This window comes from Balaenoptera musculus, chromosome 2, assembly GCF_009873245.2.
Source record: "Balaenoptera musculus isolate JJ_BM4_2016_0621 chromosome 2, mBalMus1.pri.v3, whole genome shotgun sequence".
Taxonomy (NCBI): Eukaryota; Metazoa; Chordata; class Mammalia; order Artiodactyla; family Balaenopteridae; genus Balaenoptera; species Balaenoptera musculus.
In genome coordinates this window covers 165,935,077-165,961,409 of record NC_045786.1, presented here as the reverse complement: position 1 = coordinate 165,961,409, position 26,333 = coordinate 165,935,077, and the positions used below count along the sequence as shown (strand labels likewise).

Here is a 26,333-nt window from a genome sequence, read left to right as displayed (position 1 = left end):
TATTTTATATATAGTAGTGTGTATATATCAATCCCAACCTCCCAGTTTATCCCTCCCCCCTTACACCCTGGTAACCATAAGTTTGTTTTCTACATCTGTAATTCTATTTCTGTTTTGTAGATCAGTTCATTTGTACCCATTTTTTTAGATTCCATATATAAGCAATATCATATATGATGTTTGTCTTTCTCTGTCTGACTTACTTCACTCACTATGACAATCTCTAGGTCCATCCATGTTGCTGCAAATGGCATTACTTCATTTTTTTATGGCTGAGTAATATTCCATTGTATATATATACCACATCTTTATCCATTCCTCTGTTGATGGACATTTAGGTTGCTTCCATGTCTTGGCTATTGTAAATAGTGCTGCAATGAACATTGGGGTGCATATATCTTTTCGAATTATGGCTTTCTCCTGATATATGCCCAGGAGTGGGATTGCTGGATCATGTAGTAGTTCTATTTTTAGTTTTTTAAGGAACCTCCATACTGTTCTCCATAGTGGCTGTACCAATTTACATTCCCACCAGTGGTGATGAGGGTTCCCTTTTCTCTAAACCCTCTCCAGCATTTATTGTTTGTAGATTTTTTGATGATAGCCATACTGACCAGTGTGAGGTGATGACTCATTGTAGTTTTGATTTTCATTTCTCTAATAGTTAGTGATGTTGAGCACCTTTTCATGTGCTTTTTAGCCATCCGTATGTCTTCTTTGGAAAAATGTCTATTTAGATCTTCTGACCATTTTTTTGATTGGGCTGTTTGTTTTTTGACGTTGAGCTGTATGTTTGTATATTTTCGAGATTAATCCCTTGTCAGTTGGTTCATTTGTAAATATTTTCTTTCATTCTGAGGGTTGTCTTTTCATTTTGTTTATGGTTTCCTTTGCTGTGCAAAAGATTTTAAGCTTAATTAGGTCTCATTTATTTATTTTTCTTTTTCTTTTCATTAATCTAGGAGGTGAATTGAGAAAGATATTGCTGCAATTTATGTCAAAAATGTTCTGCCTATGTTTTCCTCTACGAATTTTATAGTATCCAGGCTTACATTTATGTCTTTAATCCATTTTGAGCTTATTTTTGTGTATAGTGTTAGGAAGTGTTCTAATTTCATGCATTTACATTTAGCTGTCCGATTTTTCTAGCACCACTATTGAAAAGACTGTTTTCTCCATTGTATGTTCTTGCCTCCTTTGTCATAGATTAGGTGACCATAGCTGCATGGGTTTATCTCTGGGCTTTCTATCCTGTTCCATTGATCTATATTTCTGTTTTTTGTGCCAGTACCATACTGTTTTGATGACTGTAGCTTTGTAGTATAGTCTGAAGTCAGGGAGTTTGAGTCCTCCAGCTCTGTTTTTCTTTCTCAAGATTGCTTTGGCTATTCGGGGTCTATTGTGTTTCCATACAAATTGTACAATTTTTTGTTCTAGTTCTGTGAAAAATGCCATTGGTAATTTGATAGGGATTGCATTGAATCTATAGATTGCTTTGGGTAGTATAGTCATTTTCACAATATTGATTCTTCCAATCCAAGAACATGGTATATCTCTCCATCTGTTTGTGTCATCTTTGATATCTTTCATCAGTATGTTATAGTTTTCTGCATACAGGTCTTTTGCCACCTTAGGTAGGTTTATCCCTAGGTATTTTATTCTTTTTGATGCAATGGTAAATGGGATTGTTTCCTTGATCTCTCCTTCTGATCTTTCATTGTTAGTGTATAGGAATGCCAGAGATTTCTGTGCATTAATTTTGTATCCTGCAACTTTACCAAATTCACTGATGAGCTCAAGTAGTGTTCTGGTGGCATCTTTAGGATTTTCTATGTATAGTATCATGTCATCTGCAAACAGTGACAGTTTTTCTTCTTTTCCAATTTGTATTCCTTTTATTTCTTTTCCTTTTCTGATTGCCATGGCTAGGACTTCCAAAACTATGTTGAATAAGACTGGCGAGAGTGGACATCCTTGTCTTGTGCCTGATCTTAGAGGAAATGCTTTCAGTTTTTCACCACTGAGAGTGATGTTCGCTGTGGGTTTGTCATATATGGCCTTTAATATGTTGAGGTAGGTTCACTCTATGTCCATTTTCTGGAAAGTTTTTATCATAAATGGGTTTTGAATTTTGTCAAAACACTTTTTCTTCATCTATTGTGATGATCATATGGGTTTTATTCTTCAATTTGTTGATGTGGTGTATCACATTGATTGATTTGCAGATATTGAAAATCCTTGCATCCCTCGGAGAAATTCCACTGATCATGGTGTATGATCCCTTTAATGTGTTGTTGGATTTGGTTTGCTAGTATTTTGTTGAGGTTTTATGTGTCTATGTTCATCAGTGATATTTGCTGGTAATTTTCTTTTTTTGTGATATCATTGTCTGGTTTTGGTATCAGGGTGATGGTGGCCTCATAGAATGAGCTTGGGGGTGTTCTTTCCTCTGCAATTTTTTGGAAGAGTTTGAGAAGGGTAGATGTTAACTCTTCTCTAAATGTTTGGTAGAATTCCCCTGTGAAGCCATCTGGTCCTGGACTTTTCTTTGTTGGAAGATTTTTAATCACACTTTCAATATCAGTACTTGTGATTGGTCCATTCATATTTTCTATTTCTTCCGGGTTCAGTCTTAGAAGGTTGTACTTTTCTAAGAATTTGTCCATTTCTTCCAGGTTGTCCATTTGATTGGTTTATAGTTGCTTGTAGTAGTCTTTTATGATCTTTTGTATTTCTGTGATGTCCGTCATAACTTTTCCTTTTCTATTTCTAATTTTATTGATTTGAGTCTTCTCCCTTTTTTTCTTGATGAGTCTGGCTAAAGGTTTATCCATTTTGTTTATCTTCTCAAAGAACCAGCTTTTAGTTTCATTGATCTTTGCTATTGTTATCTTTGTCTCTATTTCATTTGATTCTGTTCGTATCTTTATGATTTCTTTCCTTCTACTAACTTTGGGTTTTGTTTGTTCTTCTTTCTCTAGTTGCTTTAGGTGTAAGGTAGGTTGTTTATTTGAGATTTTTCTTGTTTCTTGAGGTAAGATTGTATTGCTATTAACTTCCGTCTTAGAACTGCTTTTGCTACATCCCATAGGTTTTGAATCATTGTGTTTTCATTGTCATTTGTCTCTAGGTATTTTTTTATTTCCTCTTTGATTTCTTCAGTGATCCATTAGTTGTTTAGTAATATATTTTTTAGCCTCCATGTGTTTGTGTTTTCTACCATTTTTTTTTCCGTAATTGATTTCTAATCTCATAGTGTTGTGGTCAGAAAAGATGATTGATAGATTTCAATTTTCTTAAATTTACCAAGGCTTGATTTGTAACCCAAGATGTGATCTATCCTGGAGAATGTTCCATGTGCACTTGAGAAGAAAGTGTATTCTGCTGCTTTCCAATGGAATGTCCTATAATTATCAATTAAGTCTATCAGGTCTAATGTGTCATTTAAGACTTGTGTTTCCTTATTAATTTTCTGTCTGGATGATCTGTCCATTGGTGTAAGTGGGGTGTTAAAGTCCCACGCTATTATTGTGTTACTGTCGATTTCCCTGTTATGGCTGTTAGCATTTGCCTTATATATTGAGGTGCTCCTATGTTGGGTGCATAAATATTTACAATTGTTATGTCTTTTTTTTGGATTGAACCCTTGATCATTATGTAGTGTCCATCCTTGTCTCTTGTAACAGTCTTTATTTTAAAGTCTATTTTGTCTGATATGAGTATTGCTACTCCAACTTTCTTTTGATTTCTATTTGCATGCAATATCTTTTTTCATCCCCTCACTTTCTGTCTGTATGTGTCCCTAGGTCTGAAGTGGGTCCCTTTCATAAAGCATATATACAGGTCTTGTTTTTGTTCCCACTCAGCCATTCTATGACTTTTGGTTGGTGCATTTAATCCATTTACATTTAAGGTAATTATCGATATGTATGTTCCTATTGTCATTTTCTTAATTGTTTTGGGTTTGTTTTTGTAGGTCTTTTTTCTTCCCTTCCGCTTCTGTTCTCTTCTCTTGTGTTTCCTGCCTAGAGAAGTTCCTTTAGCATTTGTTGTGAAGCTGGTTTGGTAGTGCTGAATTCTCTTAGTTTTTGCTTATCTGTAAGGTTTATTATTTCTCTGTCAAATCTGAAGGAGAGCCTTGCTGGGTACAGTATTCTTGGTTGTAGGTTCTTCCCTTTCATCACTTTAAAATATATCATGCCACTCCGTTCTGGCTTGCAGAGTTTCTGCTGAAAAATCAGCTGATAACCTTATAGGGAGTCCCTTGTATGTTATATGTCGCTTTTCCCTTGTTGCTTTTAATATTTTCTCTTTGTATTTAATTTTTGTTCGTTTGATCAATTTGTGTCTCAGCATGTTCCTCCTTGGGTTTATCCTGTATGGGACTCTCTGTGTTTCCTGGACTTGGGTGACTATTTCCTTTCCCATGTTAGGGAAGTTTTTGACTATAATCTCTTCAAATATTTTCTCAGACACTTTCTCTTTTTCTTCTTCTTCTGGGACACCGACAACTTGAATGTTGGTGCATTTAATGTTGTCCCAGAGATCTCTGAGAATGTCCTGATTTCTTTTCATTCTTTTTTCTTTACTCTGTTCCACAGCAGAGATTTCCACCTTTGTGTCTTCAAGGTCACTTATCCATTCTTCTGCCTCAGTTATTCTGCTATTGATTCCTTCTACTGTATTTTTCATTTCAGTTATTGTACTGTTCATCTCTGTTTGCTTGTTCTTTAGTTCTTTTACATCTTTGTTAAACATTTCTTGTATCTTCTCAACCCGTGCCTCCATTCTTTTTCTGAGATCTTGGATCATCTTTATTATCATTACTCTGAATTCTTTTTCAGGTAGATTGCCTATTTCCTCTTCATTTATTTGGTCTTATAGGTTTTTACCTTGCTCCTTCATCTGTGACATATTTTTTGCTGTCTCATTTTTTTTCCTTTTTTTTTATGAGAGGGATTGTGTTCTTGTCTTACTGGTTGTTTGGCCTCAGGCTTCCAACACTAGAGTTTGTAAGCTGTTGGGTAGAGCTAGGTCTTGGCGCTGAGATGAGGACCTCCAGGAGACCTCCAATGAATATTCCCTGGGGTCTGAGGTTCACTGCTAGTCCAGTGTTTGGACCCAGAGCTCCCACTGAAGGGGCTTTGCCCTGACTCCTGGCTCATGAACCAAGATCCTGCAAGCCACATGGGGTGGCAAAAAAAAAAAAAAAGGAGAACAATTACAAAGAATAAAAATAAAATTAGACTAGGTAACTAACAGATATGTTAGAAAGAATATAAAAATAAAAATATAGATGAAACCACAACCAGAATTTAAAACAGAACCACAATAGTAAAAACAGAGGAGAAGAAAAAAAAAAGGTGGAAAAGGCCTTGGCTGTGGACTGTGGGGCCTAGGCAGGGGCAGGGTTTGGGTGGTGGGTGGGGCCTATGCTCAAGACCCACATGGCTGGGAAAGATCCTGGGGGAGGATGGGAGTGGGGCTTAGGCTCAAAGCAACAGAAGGGGCCCAGGCATGCCTCTGGTCTCAGAGGGTGGGGGACCCCGCCTGAGAGCCCAGCAGGCTTCCTGGGCCCGAGTGGGTGGGACAGACGTCCTCTGCTTCTCTTCCACTCCTCTGGTCCTGGAGGGCCCCTCCCGCCTGCCTCTCCTATTCTCCCTCAGCCTCCCTCCTATGTCCCCAGTACCAACACAGCCTAGAGGGGGCCTCTGAGGGTGTAGGACCCAGCTGAGAGCCAGGCAGAATTTCAGGGCCGATTGGGCATGGGAAACGCTCAGCACACTCCCCCTGCTCCGAGCCCCCAAGGGTCCCTCCAGGCTTAGGAACCCCTCCCCCCATCTCAGCCACCACTCAGTGGTTCCTGTCTTGTCCAGCCTCCACTTCTCTTCCCCTTTCAGTCCCCCATGTCCTACTGGTTTGCTTAGGGGTTCTTCCCATCTCCTTGGGTGTCAAGGTCACCCACCAGCATCTGGCAGGCACCCTAGTTGTGGGGAGACGCGAACTCTGCATCTTCCCACACCACCATCTTGACCTCATGCATTAATTGACTCTACTGTGAGGACAGTGATTTTGATGGATTCTGGGGATACAGTAAGCTGGTCATTTTAGAGGTACATCCACAAATTCTTTGATAATCCTGCCTTCAAGAGATGAGTTTAATTACCCTCTCCTTGAGCTGGAGTGGACTTAGTGGCTTGTTGCTAATGAAGGGAATGTGAATGAAGGGATGTGGTATCATTTCTGAGATTGGGTTATAAAAAGATGCTACTTCTATCTTGGGTTCTCTCTCTCTCTCACACAACACACACACAGACTCTAGCGGAAGCCATGTCTGAAGCAGCCCTATGAATAGACCCAAAGGCAAAGAGCTGAGGCCTCTTGCCAACAGCCATGTGAGTGAGTCTGGATGTGGAATTCCAGCCCCGGGCAGGTGTGCACGGTCTCACAAGAGACCCTGAACCAGAACCACCCATCTCAGCCCCTCCCAGATTCCAGACCCTCAGAAACTGTGAGATAATAAATGTTTTGTTGTTCCAAGCTGTAAACTTTTAGAATGATTTATTATACAGCAGGAGATTAACCCAAATCCACCTCACCTGCCCACTTGGCTCTCAGGATAGGGAAAGACAGTAAACCGGGACATTTGAGTATTATGGAAGAAAGCAGACACAGCATGGTGTGTGCCATACAGTTGATGCCTCAGTAAATGGGTGTTCCCTCGGCCTTTCTTCTTTTTAAACAAGTTTACCCGTTCTTCCTTCACCACACAGAGGCCTGGTCATAACGAGGATGTAATCACAGGTGATCTAATCTTTATGTTAAGAACTCAAATTTTCACAAATACCTTCTGAGGGAGGTACAGTTATTCTGTTTTACATATGAGGAAATTGAGGTACAGGGAGATGAAGCGAATTCCCGAGGTTGCAAGGCAGGAAGTGCCCAGTGGGGATTCCACACCAGGCCAGCTGGCTTTGGAGCCCGCAGTATCGTCCTCTCCAGGAAACACAGGCCTACTCCCGACTGCCCTGTTCCCAGCCTGGCTGCAGAGACACCACATGCAGCCCATGGGAAGGTGGAGGCATCCTGACTCTGCTCTGGGCCAGCCCGTGGAAAGATCTGGCACCTGGTCCAGAAAACGTGTGTAATGGAGCAGGATCCTAAGGGGTCTTCCTGGGACAGACCGCACCATGTCCTCCACCTGCCTCTGGTTTGTAGAAAAACTTTAGCCTCCTAGGCCTTCCCCGAGTTCCAAAGAATAAATTTAATCAGAGAAGTGAGAAAATGCAGAAGCAAAGGAAAACAGTCAAGCAAGACAAAATAATCATAGTTTAGCCGTTAAACAAAATCAAGGATCTTTAGTTCCTCCTCAAGGGTTATAGATAATATTCTGAGCCATATCCTTTGAGTTATTTTGCAGAAACTGAAACCCCAGCAGGTGGAAGCTGTCCACTAGCACATAGACCCCAGACCAGTTGAACCAGAAGGTTGATGATGTTGACTCCAAATTATCTCACCACCAACCAATCAGAAGAATGTCCATGAGCTGATCATGTACCCCACAATCCCCTCCCCTCACCTTGTCTTTAAAAACATTTCCCTGGGGGCTTCCCTGGTGGCGCAGTGGTTGAGGCCTGCTAATGCAGGGGACACGGGTTCGAGCACTGGTCTGGGAAGATCCCACATGCTGCGGAGCAACTGGGCCCTTGAACCACAACTACTGAGCCTGCGCGTCTGGAGCCTGTGCTCTGCAACAAGAGAGGCCGCGATAGTGAGAGGCCTGAGCACCGCGATGAAGCGTGGCCCCCACTTGCCGCAACTAGAGAAAGCCCTCACACAGAAACAAAGATCCAACACAGCCATAAATAAATAAATAAATAAATAAATAAATAAATAAATAAAATTTAAAAAAAAATTCACCCACTCCATCTTCCCAGAAAAAGCCTATTTAAAAAAAAAAAAAAAATTTCCCTGAAAGCCATCAGGGAGTTTCCGGTCTTTTGAGCACTAGCTGCCTGTACTCCTTGCTTGATGCCCTGCAATAAACGCTGCACTTTCCTTTACCACAACCTGGGGTCAGACTGGTTTCATTGCCCATGGGCGAGCAGACCCAAGTTTGGTTCAGTAACACGTGGACAGTAATAGTTTCTGATTTTAGGGATCCTGGAGCATGAAGTCACCTGCAGGCTGCAGGACTCTTGGTTAATGTGGGTGCTGTTGACCAGAAGCCCTCACATGCACTCCACTTCCTCCTGTACCCCCTCTGCAGCCTGGTCTGGCCTGAGACCCTCTCCTATATCACAGGGCTCTCCACTCTCCTTCGCAGGTGGTCTCCTGTCACATCAATCACCTCCCGCCTCTTACCTGGGGTGCTGTAGCTCTCTCCATGTTTCAGAGATTTCTGGTAACCAGAATTTTGACGTAGCTCCTCCTTGGCTTCTCTCTTTGGTGATCTATCCCACTGACTATGCCCTAAATAACCCCCCACCCCACTGTTCTCTGCTCCCCATCTCAGTAAACAGTGCCTCTATCTTCCCAGCTCAGCCAGGAACCTGGAGTCATCCTCCCTCCTCCAGCCTCCCCTTTAGTGAGGGGCAAGATCTCCCTCTTCCACATCCCTGGAAACCACTTCTTATTCTCCACGTCTGCTGCCCTCACTCTGGTCCCAGCTCCTGGCACTGCTCCCTGTGTCAGTGACCACTGGGTTGTCTGCACTCCCCCCCGCCTGCTCCCTCCCAGTCTGTTTTCTGCAAGGTCTCCAGAACCTCTTTAGGGATACAGGCTGTTCAGGGCACTCTTGTGTTTGAAGTCCCCACCTCCAACCCCAGGCGTCCCTTCCATCCTCTGGTCCAGCAGCACCCACGTGGTCTGGACCTGCCCACCTCTGCAGCTGGGACACCAGCACCAGGTCCCCAAGCACATTCCTGAGTGTAGAGCTGTCCCTGCAGAGCCCACAGGTCCCTCAACTCATGCCAGGAGAAGGGAGGGTTTCAACTCCCTTTATAAACAAGGGGACCTCTGAGAACATTCTGTCTCAGGCTTCAGTTTGATGCAATCACCCATGAGTCAACCACTTTGTTATACCTAGGGCTGCACAGCATGTGGCAGGAAGCCCTCCCTGGTCCTTCTTGGTGGAATAGCCCCTCCTCTGCCTCCTCCAAACCCGTTCCCACTCCCCTCACAGCAAGAGCCTTTGCCTGCTGTCCCCATGGTGTGGCTTCCCCTTAGCTCTGCAGGGAGCACTGATGGCTTTTGGCTGTGGGGACGGCTGCTTCTCACTCACCCTTGTCCCCTATGGACAGAGCTGCCAGGTTTGGCAAACGAATTCCTGGGACCTGCCCCACAATTCCTGGGACACACTTATGCTAAAAAATGATTGATTATCTGGAATTCATATTTATCTGGGTGTCCTATATGTTATTAGCAGCCCCACCTGCATGATGCACTCAGGTAGGGGTCCAGGGCTCAAGGAATAAGGGGTCTTAGGCAGTGGCCTGGGGACTTGCAGAGGCATGGAATCTTCTGCAACCTCCCTCACTTAGCCCCTTCATTCTTTCACCCAACATTTGTTGAGGGCACTTTGGGCCAAGGCCCGTGCCAGGCACTGGGGTGAACCCTCAGGGATTTCCTGGTGTGTGAGAGACACAGAAACATAGAGAGATCATAACTATACAGTGTGGGAAGTGGTGGAGGGAGGGGTGAGTGTGGGGGACCAGAAGTGGTCTGGGGGAGTCAGGAAAGCTCCACCAAGGATGGACCTCTGGGCAGAGTCCTGAGGATGTGCCTGGGTTTGTGTTTATTACCAGCTGTGGCTCGACAAGGACTAGCTGGAGAAATGCCTAATACTAAAGAGTGTCTGGGCCCTAGGGGTGTAGAGTATAGAGTCTTCAGGCCCTGAAGCTGGGTGGTGGCAGCTGCAGGGAGGAGGGGGAGCAGATTCCCTGGGGCCTGAGCCAAATCGGAAACCCCATGGTCTTCTGTCTGCCTGTGCATCCGAATCCTGAGGGGGGTTTGTTAAAACACGCTGATTCTTCGGGTAAGGGCCAGGAATAGGCATTTTTAAGAAGCTCCCTGGGTGATGTTGGTCACAGCCTGAGAAATGCTGCTGTAGGGTCAGGGCCCCTTCCCCTGTCTGGTTTCCTCCAAGCCTTCAAACAGCCCCGTTACCATCATCCCATCGAGCAGTGGGGGAAATGGACACGTGTGTTTGCTCAGCACACCTGGGAGCAGAGGCCGGGCCCTTGTCCCATAGTCCTTTACCCCACGCCCGCCAGACCCATCTTCCCAACCCCCAGCCCACCCCCCCACCCCCCCCCCCGCCCGGGTCCCTTAACATCTGTGAAGGAAATGTACCTGCTGATCAAAGCCACGAATGGTTCATAGCAGCCTCTCTGGGAGACTGATGGAGAAGCAGGGGCCCAGAGAGGGGAAGACTTCGAGCACCATCTCTCCCACCCCACCCTGCCCAGGTACACAGCAAATGCTCAGCTCCTGGTACAACCAGAGGCTGCGGCTGTAGTAGTTGCTGAGAAGCCACCCATCTCCAGAAGGCTGTGTGCGCCCACGTGTGCACATATGGGCGAGTTAGTAATGCGGGCGTGTGTAGGAGCATTTCATTATCTGTACTCTGCCTCTTCACAGAAAATCACCATCAGGAATGGCATGTGGTCTCTCATACTGGATTCTTCCAAGTGGCCAAAGCATTTTTGTGTCTGTAGATGTTGCCACCTCAGGGCAACCTCGTTCCCACCTCATTCCTTGGGGGTAGGTGGCAGATAGTCCACTTTGGGGTGCAGCTCTCTAGGAAACAGGAGAAGGTCACTGACGTCACCCACTTGCCATCCCAGCCCCTTGCACAGGTGCCTCTCTGCCTCTTCATTAACTGAGACAATATATGCAGAGGGCTTAGAAGAGCGCCAGGCATGCAATAGGTGGCATCCAAGTGCTACCCAGTGTTAGGAGTGCCACCCCCACCCCCAGCACCCTGCACAGCCTAACAGGTGCTGGTGAAGAGCGAGCGTCCCAGGCTCCAGCCACCCGTGTCCTGTCAGTTCCGTGAACAGGACACACTCTCCCACCTCTGGGTCTTCTTCACTCACGTTGTGCACAAGTAACGTTCGCTCCGTTCACTCCTGCTTGTCCCTCAGCTCTTGGCTTCAATGCCACCACCCCAGAGCTCCCTCTGGAGCCCCAGCTGTAGAAAGTCCTTGACTATCTCTCTTAGCGACCTGTTCTCCTCCTTAACTGGTCTCCGGCTTCTGCCTTCACAACACTAACCCCACACCTATTCTCTTCCCTACTTTTTTTTTAACGTTTCACTAAAAAAGTCAACTTTCTAGTTTGAAACAATTTTAGATATACAGAAAAGATGTAATGACAGTGCAGAGAGCTCCTGCAACATAAACCTCTTACATAGCCATGGTATATTTCTGAAAACTAAGGAGTGAAACTTTTTACTGTATAGACTCATTTGGATTTCACTTTTTCCACTAATATCCCTTTTCTTCTCCAGGATCCCATCCAAGAAACCACATTACATTTAGTTTCCAGGTCTCCTTAGTTTTACCTGGCCTGTGACAGTTTCTCAGGAGTCTTAATTTGTCCCGGCTGCCATAACAAAATACCATAGGCTGAGTGGCTTGTACATGGTGGAAATCTACTCTTTACAGTTTTGAAGGCTGGACATCCAGGCTGGAGATCCGGGAACCAGCATGGCCAGGTGAGGGCTCTCTTCTGCTTGTGTCCACACATGGGAAGGGGCGAGAGAGAGCTTTGGAGTCTCTTTTGTTTGTTTGTTTTTCTTATTAGTCATCCACTTTATACACATCAGTGTATACATGTCAATCCCAATCTCCCAATTCATCACACCACAACCCTCATCTCTGGGGTCTCTTTTAAGGGCACTAATCCCATTCATGAAGGCTCTACCCTCATGACCTAGTCACCTCCCCATGACACCACCTTCTAATAACATCACACTGGGGGTGAGGATTTCAACATGTGAATTTTGAGGGAACACAAACCTGCAGTTCATAGCATCAGGCTTTCCTTGTTTTGCATAACCTTGGCACTTTTGAAGAGTACTGCTGGTCAGGTATTTTGTTGAATGTCCCTCAGTTGAGGTCTGTATGCTGTTTTCTCATGATCAGAGTGAGGTTATGTGTTTGAGGGAAGATCCCACTGAGGCAATGCTCCCTTCTCATCACCCTATATCAGAAGAAACAAGATGATAACACAACATACCACTGGTGAAGTTGACCTTGACCACACAGTCAGGGTACTTCACCCAAGGTCGTGGATGTCAGGTCTCTCCACCTAGCACTACTATTCTTTACTTCCTGCTCTAATTGTCAAACTCACACTCCATAGCATTTGCCATCAACTGACATGCGATGTATTTTACTTTTCTTTTTTATTCTTTGTTATTTTTTTTGTTATTGTCACTCCATACTAGAATATAGTTCCTCCAGAGCAGAGATCTTTGTTGTTTTCTTCATTTATCTCCAGCACCTGGAGCAGTGCCAGGGGATATTCAATAAACACCTGTGGACAAAAGAATTACCCTCATCACAGTTTGTAATTCTGCTTGTTTGTTTGTGTACCTGGTTATTGCCTAAGCCCACATCTGCTGGGCTCACCATTACACCCTTTTACTAGCTCCTTGCCTGATTCCCTGTAGGCACCCCATGAGCAATGGCCTTTGGATGAAAGAGCTAAATAAACAAGTGTAGTCTGGGCAAGGCTGTTTAATGGGGCATGAAGTGCTTCCTCTGGAGACCAAGTTCATTCTTTTTGGTCTGGGTTTCTGCAGGGAGAGGTGGGGGAAGGAGTCCTGGGCCCTAGCATTGTTCCTCCACTTTCTGGCAGCAGTGGAATCCACAAGGGGAGGGCCTCAGAGTGCACATGGTCAGAGAGGGAAGTGAAAATGGGTTCCTAAGAACACGAATGAACTTGGCAACAGCTGCCAAGAAACTCAAAGGGGGAGTCACTGCTATGGGTTGAATTGTGTCCCCCCAAATTCATATGTTGAAGTCCTAACCCCCAGTACCTCAGAATGTGACTGGATTTGGAGATGACATCTTTAAAGAGATGATTAAGTTAAAATTAAGGTGGGCCCCAATCCAATATGACTGGTGGAGATTGGGAGATGAGAAGATTAGGACACAGACATACACACACACAGGGAAGCCCATGTGAGGACACAGAGAGAAGACGGTCGTCTACAAACACAAAAGAGAGCCCTCAGAAGGAACCAGCCCTGATGACACCTTAATCTCAGACTTCCAGCCTCCAGGACTGTAAGATAATACATTTCTGTTGTTAAGCCACTCTGTCTGTGGGACTTTGTTATGACAGCCCTAGTAAATGAATATGGCAGCTAAGAAAGGGGGTCCTGAGGGGGACAGCCATGCCTAGAACGCGGGCACTGACAGAGCTGGTACTTTATTTCGCCTGATGAATGAGGTCTATCCCAGGGAGGGGCAGGTGGGGCTGATGGAGAAGCAGGTGTGGATGGGTGTGAGCGCCCCCTAGGGGGATGAGTGAAGCATCTATGGTATGCACAGATGGGAGAGTGAGGGGCAGGAAGAGGTCCAGGGAATGATTTAGGTGTAGCGTGGATGGCCAAACTGCCCTGAAATCAGAAGGAGAGAGAAGAGACAAAACCTGGGCCTCGTGTTCAGAGTCCCTGCCACTGGAATGCAAGCGCTGTCCCCTCTTTCCTCCTTGCTCTCCTTCCCACTCCCTGCCCTGGTCCAGGCTGAAGTCTCCACAGTTTCCCATCCACACTGCAGCTCACTCAGCCTCATGCTCTCTCCAGCTGTTCGCTTGGCCTGGAAGTCCCAGCTCTGTTCCCAAATCTGCTGTCTGTGAAGCCCTACATGCTCTTCAAGACCAGCTCAGTGTCACTTCTTCAGCAAAACCTTCCCTGAGCCCTCAGAAGTTAACTCTCTTTCTCTCTCTCTGAGTTGCTCTATCAGTTTGTTCAGCCCAGGATCGTGTGACAATTGACTTACAGGACCTGCCGTGACTCCCAGCTCGGCGCTTCCTTCCATGACACCCCAAATCGGCCGCCCCGAGCCCGGCCCGATCCCCACACGGGAGCTGTTTTGTGACTGTTTGCTGAGTGAACTTTAGACAGCGCTGGACCTTGGCCTTACACACGTGGCACAGCCAGGACCTCCCCCTGACCTTGGACTGGCTGAGTAAACTCTGAGAAAAATATTTGCCAAAAAAGACCAGGTGTTGCGAAAGGAAAAGACACACAGGAGCAGGTCTGGCTCCATGAGGAGGCCCCATCCTCCAGAGCTTCCCAAGCCCAAAGCAAAAACGCAGACAAGCCATCTGGCTCTGGGTGCAGCCATCTACCCTGCCGCCAGCCGACACCTGTGCCATCTGGGTCCCCGAGCCTGGGGGGCTCTGGGCAAGCACTTATGTTGCCCTCTGTGAAATGAGGACGCTGAGACAGACCTTACAGGGTTGTTGGAGGATTAATGACATCACAGATGCAAAGTGTCCCCACAGCTGGCACATAGTAGGTGCTCAGTACTTTGAGGGATGGTCAAAGCTTGGGGTTCTGACCCCGTTAGTTCTAAGGGGCACCCACACAGTCCAGTCTCTGGGGTCAGAGCGCTGGGCACAGGCTCGTGGAAAGCAAGCTTTGGGCATGTAAGGTGGGGTGACAGGCACTCAGGGGTCAGACTTGGGGGCAGCTAATTAGGGGACAGTCTGAGACTGAGTGAAGGACTCATTCACTCATTCATTCATTGATTCTTGAAAGTGTCCAATCTCCTTTATTTGATAGACAAGGAAGCATGGTGGGTTTTGTGAAGGAGGAGAGTGAGCCTACCTGGGTGACAAGGGAGCTGGTGCCCTGATGCACTTGACCTGGGCTTCTGTTTCTGGGTCATGTCTCCTCTGCAGCAGAGCCCAGGGCTGAGAGGGTGGTCCGAGGGCTACACTCCTGGGGTCAAATCCTGCCTCCACCACCAAGGAGCTGTGTGACTGGGTAGATTACCTGTTCTCTACAAGCCTCACCTTCCCTATCTGTAAAGTGGGGATAATAGGAGTGCCTGCCTGGTACAGGATATTGTGAGGGGTAAGTGCAACCATCCAGATTAAGCGCCTAGCATCAGTCCTGGAACATAAGCTATTAATGTTGCTGTTCCCAGAGCTACTTCCAGAAGGACAATGACACCCAGTATTTGCAAAATGCTTTATTGTTATTGCTGACACTAAAATCCACAGTTAGTCATCAGGGTCTTCAACTGATACTCTAGTATTTGCAACAGGCCTCCATTCTCCCACCCCCAGCCAAGCCCATGAGGTTGTAAATGTACCCACAGGACGGTACAAACCTGGGATGGCTGTGTCCACCCTGCCATCCACCTGCTTTCCTTAAAAGATGGGTGGCACTTGGATGCATTGAAATCAACTGATTTGTGGGGAACATTCTACCCTTTTTATATGATTTCAAGGATCCTCCAATCCTTGACCTGACCCTTCATCGTATACATGAGGAAACTGAAGTCCAGAGAGCGACAGTATTACCCAGTGTCACACAGCTGGGACAGAAGCCCCACTTCATATCCCCATTCCAGTGTCCTTTCCAAACCATGGCAAACTGGTAGCTGGTATTGCAGACAGGTGGGGAACTAGGCTTGGGAATATGCTTCCTGGTGGAAATATCTACTGGAATAATCCTCCTGGATTGGATTCTGAGCTTCTGTCTGCCACTAGCATGCTGTGTGGCCTCTCTGGATCTCAGTGCTAATCTCCATTGATGAAAGGTGAGAGCAAAACCAAATATTCTCCAAAGCACCCATCTTGCAATCATGTGAAAAGAAGCAATCATCAGTATTTCAATGTTATTGTTATTACTATTATTTGTGGAAGCCTCATTAGTCAATTAAACCTGCGTATATCACCAGCTCCCAGCAGATACATGGCCATAGTGCACCCTCATCTTCCACTATGGAAGCCCGTGCCTTTCAGGAGAAATCCCCATCTCAAGGGCGAGTCACTTTGCCGAGGAAAAGGATGTGTTTGCTGTTCTCCACAATGAGCATCAGAAAGGGCCTGTTGAATACTATCCTTTGAGAGCTCATCCGGGCAGATCTGAACATGAAGATCGTCCCCGTGGCTGCAGCCGCTTGGGTTCCCGACTCGTCCACCTCCACCATGGCTTTGTGCACCATCTGCAGGGGAGACATCAGGCGTCACCGAGCCACCAGGGGCTGGGAGATGCCATCAGGGGGAAACGGACAAGCTTCTGCCCGCAGCATCACTGTCGAAGTTTCTGTGCTCCTGAGCCATGAAGCAGATAGGAGATGATGTGACTGAACAACTACTGCGCACCACGGCTTACAGGTGAGTGCATGCGTCTTTCACTGAATTCTCACTGCATCTAGCAGCAAGGGTGTGACTCTCCAAGTTTATAGAGAGAAAGGAGGCTCAGAGAGGTCAAGTAATTGCTGGAGGTCACACAGCTGATGAGTGAAGGAGCTAGCATCCAATTCTTAGTTTTGACTGCTTCAGACAAGACACCTTCCCCCAAGGCATGGTGCTGGATAGGGTTTCCCATTGTTCAGATGCAAAGTGAAACCTTTGCTTCTTGAGGGGAAAGAGGACAGAGAGAGAGAAAGGATTTGGAATGAGGAATGGGATAGAATAGGATGGAACAGGATAGGATAGGATAGGGTAGGATAGGATAGGACAGGATAGGATAGGATAAGATAGGATAGGATAGGATAGGATAGGATAGGGTAGGGTAGGGTAGGGTAGGGTAGGATAGGATAGGATAGGATAGGATAGGATAGGATAGGATAGGATAGGATAGGATAGGATAGGATAGGATAGGATAAGATAGGATAGGATAGGAATTTCTGAAAGCAGGTGCTCAGGAGCTTCTGGGCTCACCTCAGACACCTGGATGCTGGAATGGTTGGAGATGCCGGTCAGGTCAGCATGGGAGGTGAAGACATCTCTGATCCCCAGCTTGGGGAGGACTTTCTCCAGCTGATAGGAGCCCTCAATGGAGAACTTGGGTAGGTAAAGCTCAAGCTGCCTGGAAAGAGACGAAGACCTTTCTTGGACTCTTTCAGAGCACTGGCTCACTGAGCTCATATTCCTGCCATCTCCTCTTGGTTTCATAATGCTCCTCCAGCCCGTTGCCTACAATGGAACCCATCCTACTCTGGACTTGGACCTGGGCTGTCCCCAGAGGTCACTGCCCACTCTGATGGCCCCACCAGAAATCCCAGCTTCCAGCCCTGCTCCCTCTAGCTGGGTCAGGCCAGGGGGCTGGGACTTCACATGATGGCTCTGGGCTGGGAGGCGGCTCCCAGGCCAGGTGAGTTCTCCCACCACTGCCGTGTGGCCCTGCAGGTGTGCAGCAGCAGGCCGGCCCTGGAGTGGTGTGAAGAATACCTCTTCATGGACATCTTGAGCCACTTCCTCAGTGTTTTTTCTTTCAGGCCATTTTCCACCTGCCCCATCCCGCCCTCGCGGGGGAGAATGAAGAAGGCGGTGGCGTTCCCTTGGTAGGGGACCCCTACCACCCTGCAGGAGAGGTTTCGGTCCAGGAGGTAGTAAAACTGATCCTCTCGTTTCATCATGGGTACCCGCACCACCGTCTCCGAGGTCACGTGGAAGTCCTGCTCGTGGGTGCTTTTGCGGTTGAAGCTTGTCTCCCACTTAGCTGAAGATTAAAATGGAAAAGGAATTAAACATTCTCAGCTGCCAATGAAAAGTGTGCAGACAGTAAACCCACCAAACAGACAGCATCCTCTTCGGAGCAGTCTTATTGGCAGAAGTGACTGCCAAACCTCTTGAATATAAAGACAAGCCCCTTCCTAATTCGGGGGACAGGCTTGAACTTTTTGTGGGGCTTTATTTCCACATTTGCAAAACAAGGAGGTTGGTTTTCGTGTCTTCAGAGACCCTTCACCCCTAATGTTGTTTGTCTGAATCTCTGATGTTGGTACTCAAGGTCAAACATCCCAGTGAAGAGGGTAACTAATATGTATGGCTGACAAAGCTACACTATATCTGGGAGAGTTATTCTCTTTTTCACTCTTTTCCCAATATTGGATCTCAATCTGGGTTTGGGAGAAAGGTTGGTAAGGTTCCTGCAAAAACATGATTTTTCCTGCTGGGAAGTCTGTGATTATGCTTCTTGCTTTGTCTGCTTCGTACGGGACGTTTTGTTCAAAGTGGTACAAGTAATTGTTTCCATTTTCTTACTAGTTATCAAATATAGATCCCGCCCGCATGCCCCACTTAGATTATTTCACAGCTGTCCTCTGCAGCCTCGCCCTGGACCAGGGGACAAGGAATCTTAGAGCCCAAGCACGATACTCACCATCTGTGACCACGGGAAGAGGGGGGCTTGGTTAACAGCTTAACTATTTTCCTCTTTCCTTTTCCCTCCCTGCCCCTCCCCATCCTCAGCAGGCCCCGCACAGGGCGCTCAGGGGCTCAGTATCTAGAAGGAGAAGCAGGTGTACAAGCTGGGATGAGTAGGGATATTGACAAGAAATGCCAGGGAGATAAAGATGGGGAGGTCAGCTCTTGGGGAGGGGAGAGAGGACTGTTCAGGGAACAGGTTCTTGTTCCAGGGTTTCTCGGCTGGGGAAACAGCCCCTAGGAGGATATGGGTACCAGGGAGCATCTGGGAAATGCCCTCTAAGGCCCTTCTAAGGCCCACAATCCTGCCCTGAGTAGCCATGCTCTCAGTTTCTTTGGCATCGTGGCCTTGACAAACTCACGCTTCAGAGCCTATGTGGAAGCGGTTGCTTTAAGTGTCCCCAGGGGCACAAACAGGAACCAGCTGTTCCCCAGTGGAGGAAACAGCATCCGGGGTCTTTCACACCACCTTCTGCAGTAAGAAGGCACTGTCTCACCCAGCTGCCGTCGGCTTCACTCTATCAACAGGGATCAGAAAAGAATAAATCCACTCCCACTCTTTCATGTGTGCGGGAATTGGTTTTGTTTTGTGTTTTGTTTTTTTTGTTTTTTGACAAAAGCATCTTAAAAGAGAAAGTTCAGGTTCAAGCCCAAGGGCCTTACCTTTAAAGAAAATGTAATTCACTATGACCATGACCTCGGTGCCATCCAGGCCCTTAACCAAGTCCACAATCTTGCCTTTCGTTTGCTTTGCCACGTAATCATTGATCTGCTTCTGGGCCCCTTCAGGGTCCTCAAAGTCGGTGGGGAAAGTGTCTGCCAGGTACAGCGTCCTCATGGCGCCCAGGAAGGCCTCCTCGATGGGCACCGTGGGCTTGGTGAACAGGGCGTTGCCGAGGCTCAGCTGGAGGCTGTCTCCGGGCTGCTCGAGCTCCCGCAGCAGCCGCTGGGAGGCGCTGTGGAGCTCCTCCTCCTGGCCCTCCTGGGGGTTGAGGCCCAGGCCCGCCAGGACCTGCGCCTTCGTGTTGGCCCGCGCCCCCAGGGAGAGCATGGCCAGGCTCACGGAGATGCTCAGAGGGGAGAAGAAGATGTTCTGGTCGGGGACAGCCGCGGCCAAGGCCCTGTAGAGGTCGAAGACAAAGTCCCGGCTGCCAGGGGCCACCGTGGCGACTGCGGGCGGCATCTCCGGAACTCTCTTCTTTTGGGGGCGGCGCAGGGTGGCCATCCGCGGACTGAGGAGCGCCAGGCACAGGAGGAGGCGGAGCCGCATCGTGGCTGCCCGGTTCTGAAAGGGAGAGTGGGAAGATGTCCTCAGAGAGAGGATGGGAAGATCACAAGCAAGGCCGACATTCCGGGAGGCGGCGCCATCAACCAGCGGCCTCAAAGGGCGGTGATGAATCGGAGAGGCTGCGAGTGAGGGTTTAGGTAGCGCGGGAGGGGCTGGAGCACAGAGACCTGGGGACATGGACATCTGTTGGTGGGGAGAGCAAGGACGAGGCGGAGGAGTGAGATCCCAGGCGGGGATTGGCCACCAAGGCAAGAAGCCTCCTCTCACCCACATCGAGGTACACGTCACAGGGAGATGGGATGTGGGGCGGAGGGTTCTCCCGTGTTCTGCCAGGTTAGCGTCTCTGAGGTTACCGGGAACTGGCAGCCTGTTTCCATACCTGGCCCCCAACCCTCACTTCCTTCCCTGGGTGTAGCATTTGCAAGACCTCGTGTCCTTCTATGAGCTCAGGGCAACTCCCCGCCGTGGCCCCTGCCACACTGCTGGATTCGTCCCTGTTCATTTGGAGAGTCTACTCCATGGCGTGGTGGGTAGGGTGCCAGCCTCCTGTGGTTCATTAGTGAACACACGATGCCATCAGTCCCCCTCTCCTTCCCCAGGGGCTGCTCCAGGACCCCTCAAAGCCATCCTTGTCCCTCATCAGAGGCACCTTCCCCCCTTGAGGAAATTCTGCCCTCTTAACGTGAGCCCCCCAACTTCCCTTCTCTTCTGTGATGGGCTGAATTGTGTCCCGCAAATCCATTCATTGAAGTCCTAATCCCCTGTACCTCAGAATGTGACTGTATTTGGAGACAGGGCCTTTCAAGAAGTAATTAAGTTAAAATGAGGTCGAGCGGACCCTGATCCAATGTGGCTGGTGTCCTTATAAGAAGAGGACACTAGGACACAGACACACACAGACTGAGGGGCAACCACGTGTGGAATGTGAGGACACAGGGAGGAGGAGACATTCCCATACAAGCCAAGGAGAGAAGCCCCAGGAGGAAGCAGCCCTGCTGATCTTGGACTTCCAGCCTCCAGGACTGTGAGACCATAAATGTGTGTTGTTTGAGCCCCCAGGCATCTCTTCTTCTGTGTCTCCCCCAGGTGAGGAGGCCCTCAGCTTCCTTTTCTCTGTCTACAGCCTCTCAGGTGGGCCCTGGGGGCTCTTCCATCATTCTGGCCTTGTCCTCTGCCCACAGTCTCTCTCATGACCACCTTCCTAGACCCCTCCTCTCCATCCAGAAACCCTTCCTGTGCCCGGGCCTCCTAAAGCCCTCCTTCCACCCCCTGTGAACAGTGCAGACTCTGCAGCCCAGCAGCTTGGCTTCAAGTCTCAGTCCCACTGCTTCCTCCAAAGTGCGATGTGGTGCAAGTCAGTTATACCCATGCCACTGCCCCACCTGTACAATGGAGGTCATGACAGAACCTCCACCAGGGGCTGGGGCTTTAATGATCAACATATGTAACGTGCTTGGAGCAGTGCCCGGTGCAGACATGCTGTCCAGGTGTGAGTTTTTGGTGTGGCAGCAACTGGCCAGAGCCCCACCCGAGACCCCCGTTTCCCCAGCTGTACCGTGGGGTGCATGCTTTCACACACACACTCTCGTGGCAGCCTGGTGGCGGCTGGACAACTGATTCCCACGGTGGCCTGACTGACCCCTGATGAGACCTCTCGCTTGGCGTGCATCCCCCGGTGGACACCATGTCATCAGGTGCCCCAGGCCCAGGGCGAGCACAGACACAGAGTCACAGACCCACGCAAAACCAAACTCCAAAGAGCCCCAAAGAGCTGCATTGGACGTGGCTGGCGGGGGGACACCAGGGAGCTTGGGGATCAGCAGTCCTGGCCGTCTTTGTCTGAATGAAATTGACGGACTCAAGCAAGTCATGCTCACCACCCCTGGCCTCCAAACTGCACCTGAGCCCACAAAGGAAGTTCACTTAGAATATTCTGTCTGCAGAACCTCCAGCAACCCTGAACCAAATATAGCGTCCTCAGCAGTCCCCATGCCCGTGGGAGGCCCAGGTGCATCGCCAGCACCCGCCCCTGCTGGGTGCTGCGCTGTCTTGACATATATCAACTGCTTTAGCCTCACACCCGCCCACGGAGGCAGGTTCTATTACTGGCTCCATTTTACAGACGGGTCATCTGAGGCTCAGAGAGGATGACTTGCTTGCTAGTTGTGACAAAGCTACTAGGGTTCAGACCTAGTTCTGACCCTCACAACTCACGCTCTGAACCGCCACCCCATTTAGCTCCCCCAGATCCCTGGTCCTCCTCGTCTGTATCACAGCCTCCGGATCTTGTATTCTTGGCCTCCACGGTCACCACCGATAGCCCCTACTCTGCAGAGAATTAAGAAGCAGGCTTCCCATGCTGACACTCCCTTTTTGTTCCCACTTTGAGACTTGCCTTCATGGAGGTCTTTAAAGGACATGGGTGGGTGGCGTGATCTCTGTGTCCTTTAGTGTGCGGAGTGTTAGAACCATCAATGTAGCAGGATGCTGCTGAAGAAGCAGTTCAGCTCACCAACCCCCCAGCTCCCAGACACAGATTAACACCGAGCTGATAATTACCCTAAAAGAAATACTTTCAAAGAATAGCTACAGACTACAGAGGAGTTTTCTGCTTGGACGGAGCCCAGGGGCAGCTGGCAGGGGAGTAGGAGTGAGAGTTCCAGTCTCCCATCCTCCCATCCCTGCAGCCTGGTGACCTTGAACCAGGCCCTTCCCCTCTCAGGCTTCAGTTTCTTCATAAAAACCTAGAGGTCTGGTGCTGTGGCTCCACCACTGCCTGACCCCCCTGAAACACCAGCGATCTGATGGGCCAGAGCCACTTCTCTGAACGCCCCATGAGTCCCCGTAGAGAACAAGGGCTCAGCTTCCCTCAGGCTCCCCTGGGCTGCAGGTTTGGGACCCAGAAAACCTTGCTCCATTTAGCTGTCTCTCTCTCCCTCTTATTGAAGCCACTGTTTATTAAGGACCTGCTGGACACTCTATAAATATTACTGCATTTCATCTTTACCAAAAGTGTTATTAGCCCCATTTTACAGCCAAATAAACTGAGGCTTAGCAAAATGGAAAAGCTTGTCCCAGCCAGTGAACGATGGAACCAGTTTAAAATCCAGATTCCTCTGACTGGTGTACGTGCGGCCTCCTGGCTCCCTTTTATGGCTCTGAGGGATGACACATCGTTCCCCCTCCTCTGTGGCTGCTGGGGAGTGTCCCTGGGTCTCTCCCAACCTGTTCACCTGAATTAGCTCATTTACACTCCTCCGCGGCAACATGGAGTTGGTATCCTTGTCACAATTGTACGGAAGAGGAAACAGACGGTCAGAGAGATTACTTCTGAGAAAGTGGAGGCCTGGGGGTGCTCATTTCAGGTTTCCTAGTTTCTAAGGCCAGTCTTTGCCATTACACTCCTGGGCCTCTGGTACAAATACACAGCTTACAGAGTTTTGTGCCAACTTTGAGCCAGTGGAGAGTCTGCTCCAGGCTCTGTGAGCCTGGCTCTCAGGACACCAGCCCCCGCGGTGTGCCGGCAGAGCCTGGCCTGGCTGACCCTCTCCTGGGCCCCTGACGCCAGTGTGTCTGCAGAGATGCTCCCACGTGTCAGAGGGGAGAAAGCAGATGGATCAATTTCATCTGGCATCCCAGGCCAAAGGGACTTGCGGCAACAGAGGGTGGGCACGGGGTAGGCAGGCCCTGGGCAGTCCTTCCCCTGGTCCCCCACCATCCAGACCCAAAATCTGCTGGAGTGTATTCCAAATGTTAGGCAACAAAGTCCCACTGAGGTAGACTTTGGACTCAGCCACGGGAGGCGTGCAGCTCAGAAGGGTCTGTCCACTATCTGCTAATTACGCAAGGAGATAGATACAAGATGTGGAGCCCAGGCAGAGAGCGAAAGACAAAAATCACAACTTCCCCCGGATCCTAAAGACCAGGGGGCAGAGCCTCCTGGAATCAGTGACCTGGGGGACTTTCCTAACCTCCCTCCTCATCTCCAGACTATCAGCAAGACTTGTCAGTTTCTAGCTCCGAAATCCGCCTGCCTCTCCCCATTTTCCCTGCCACCATCCTAACGGAAGCCTTTGTTTTTTTTCTTTCACCTGGACCCCACTTCTCCTGCCCCTGAGAGCCATTCTACATACATAAGTACACTCTGAAAGAATCCCCTTCAATCCCAGACACGGTCAAGGCGCTCCCCTGCCTAAGAACGTTCTTGCTGCCCACTGGCTTGGTAAAACCGAACTCTGATTTGCGCGATAACCCATGAGGTTGCATGCAGTCTGGCTCTGTCTTGCTGTCCCCAGCCTCACGTGACCAGCTCTGCCTCCCAGGGCACACTTCTTCTTTTTCAATTCCTAACACAGAAGCCCCGTCCCAGCCCTGGGCCCTTGCACACTCTGCTCTCCCTCCTGGAACCCTTTCTCCACCTTTCTCACAAGGACCAGTTTCTCCCTGAGTCCAGGACTCCACTTAACTGTCACTTCTTGGCGGTACCTTGTCCACACGTGACCACGCCCTCTCCGCCATTATTCTCTATAACAGCCCCTTTGATTGTTTCTCTCATGGCTCCATCAGTTACAGATGTGCAATTATGTATGCGTGTGCTGTTGACTCCTCTTGTCCTGGCCTCTCCCCCACTAGAACATGTGCTTGTAAGAGAAGACCCTCATCTGTGCTGGTTCCGCCGTGACACTTTCAGTCAAGAGGTGGTGCTCAGGCACCCCTGTGAATGAATGGATGAGTGGACGGATGAATGGACCCTGTCTCCTTCTCTGTAGTTCAGAGGCGTTAGACCACACGCTGGCCACCGAGTCGTGGGAATGAGCCAGGCTGGGTATCCAGGGCTGAGCCCTTGCGGCCCTGGGGCTAACATGCCAGCTGACCTTGAATAACTCAGCTGATCTTGAATAGCTCAGCTTCAGTTTCCTTTCTCTTTCTTTTTTAAAACCACTTTATTGAGGCCAGACTGACACCCCAAAACCTGTACATATTTAATGTAGACAACTCGATGAGTTTGGAGAGAAGTACACACCCGTGAAACCATCACCACCATCAACGCCTAAACACATCTATCACCTCCCAAAGTTCCCTCCCGCCCCCTTTATTCTTCAAGCTGCAGTTTCTGGATCTGTCAATAAGGATGTTGGCCCAGGGGAGCAGTTTCCCTTTCATTGTTGCATTTCATGCCAAAAGCCCCATGCTTAGAAAAACTGAAAATTTCACTCACTTTACATCCACATTTTGTTTATTTAACAAATGGCCAAATGGCATCTGGAGCTCTAACAACCACTCTGGGTAGCAGCCTCTGGGCAGGGCAGCCTTATCTCAGGGAAACAGATTATATTTGAACATTTTTCCTGGTTTCTAAAGGTCCAAGATTCCAGGCACAGAAAACAATAGAAGCTACGGTTTATCGAGCACTTCCTGGGTACCAGACATTTTGTCCCCGTTCAGGGTTTCTCAGCGCTGTTGGCATTTGGAGCCAGAACATTCTTTGCGGTGGGTGCTGTCCTGTGCATTTCAGGGTGTTTAGCAGCATCCCTGGCCTCTACTCACTGGAAGCCAATAGCAACCCCCGCGCCCCAGTTATGACAACTAAAAATGCCTCCACACATACCAGGTGTGCCCGGCGGGGAAAATCATACTTGGGTGAGAACCACCACTTATCTAATCTTCACAGTCACACCGTGCAAGGGGTGCAGTAATTTGCATCTTATCCACGAGGAAGCTGAGGCTCGGCCGGATTTAGTGTCATCCCCAAGACCACACAGCAAGGGGTGGGGGGGGTCCCCCACTTCTCTACTCCAGAGACCCTGGCTCCCTCCCCACCACTGTGTCCTGCTCACCCTGGGGCACCTCCAAAGTTTCTAAGCCCTCCAAATCCCATAACTCCAGAGTCCATTCCTCGCCCCCGAGCCCACGGCCCTCCATCCATTGTGCCTGTACTTACTCTGTCCAGTGGCCGAGCGTGCACACAGCAGAGGCGACGGTCGGTTGGGCTCGGTAAAGAGCAGAGGGCTGGCTGGACTGGAGCCAGCATCTGTCACTGACAACAGCAGGGCCCTGACTCCGCCCCTCCCCTGGCCCCGCCCCAGCCAGCCTCGCCCTGTCCTGTCCTGGCAGGACTTCTAGGCCTACCAAGCCAAAAGCCACCTGAGCTCTGACCAGGGCCATCTCGTCATTGCCCTGAAAGTCCTACACCAGCCACCAACTGCGAGCAATGGCACGAGCATCCCAGGCAGACCAGGATGGACAGGTGACCAGCTGCCGGCTGGTCCAGACACAGGGAAAGGGACATCCTCTCAAACCTCCCTTCCTCCAGGCTGATTCCTTTGTTTCCTGCAGCCAATTTGCTGCGGATCTGGAGGAGTGAGGACCCAAGCTCTTCAAAGGCTTGTGCGCTTACTAGACTCACGGACCCCCGTGGCCAGATCCCGGGGGAAATTAGATGGATTGAGAGGGTCTCACAATGGCTGAGATGAGGGATCACTGTATCCACCCCTCTTATTGCACTCATAGCTGAACCGAGGCTCAGAGAGATGACGGAACTTTTCAGAGATGTGCATCAATTAGGGACAGAGTGGGGCTGAGTGCCCAGGTCGCTGGCTCCAAGGCCAGTGCTTTTTGCTAAGCAAAGGTCTGTCTCCAG

At 48.9% G+C, this 26,333-nt stretch overlaps 1 protein-coding gene and 1 long non-coding RNA gene across 2 annotated transcripts; both read right to left on the bottom strand.

Moving 5' to 3' along the window:
* Positions 1-10,547: 10,547 nt before the first annotated feature.
* Positions 10,548-14,084, bottom strand: LOC118891234. Its single transcript, XR_005018915.1, has 3 exons — positions 14,016-14,084; positions 12,024-12,207; positions 10,548-10,800 (listed from the first exon to the last, which is right to left on the bottom strand). It is a non-coding gene; the product is annotated as an uncharacterized LOC118891234 (long non-coding RNA).
* Positions 14,085-15,200: 1,116 nt separating this feature from the next.
* Positions 15,201-25,707, bottom strand: SERPINA5 (serpin family A member 5). The gene is made up of 5 exons (XM_036845103.1): positions 25,635-25,707; positions 19,069-19,690; positions 17,428-17,698; positions 16,918-17,065; positions 15,201-16,196 (listed from the first exon to the last, which is right to left on the bottom strand). The coding sequence occupies exons 2-5, from the start codon at positions 19,673-19,675 to the stop codon at positions 16,008-16,010; spliced, it is 1,215 nt and encodes a 404-aa protein (XP_036700998.1). The 5' UTR covers positions 19,676-19,690; positions 25,635-25,707; the 3' UTR covers positions 15,201-16,007.
* Positions 25,708-26,333: the final 626 nt, after the last annotated feature.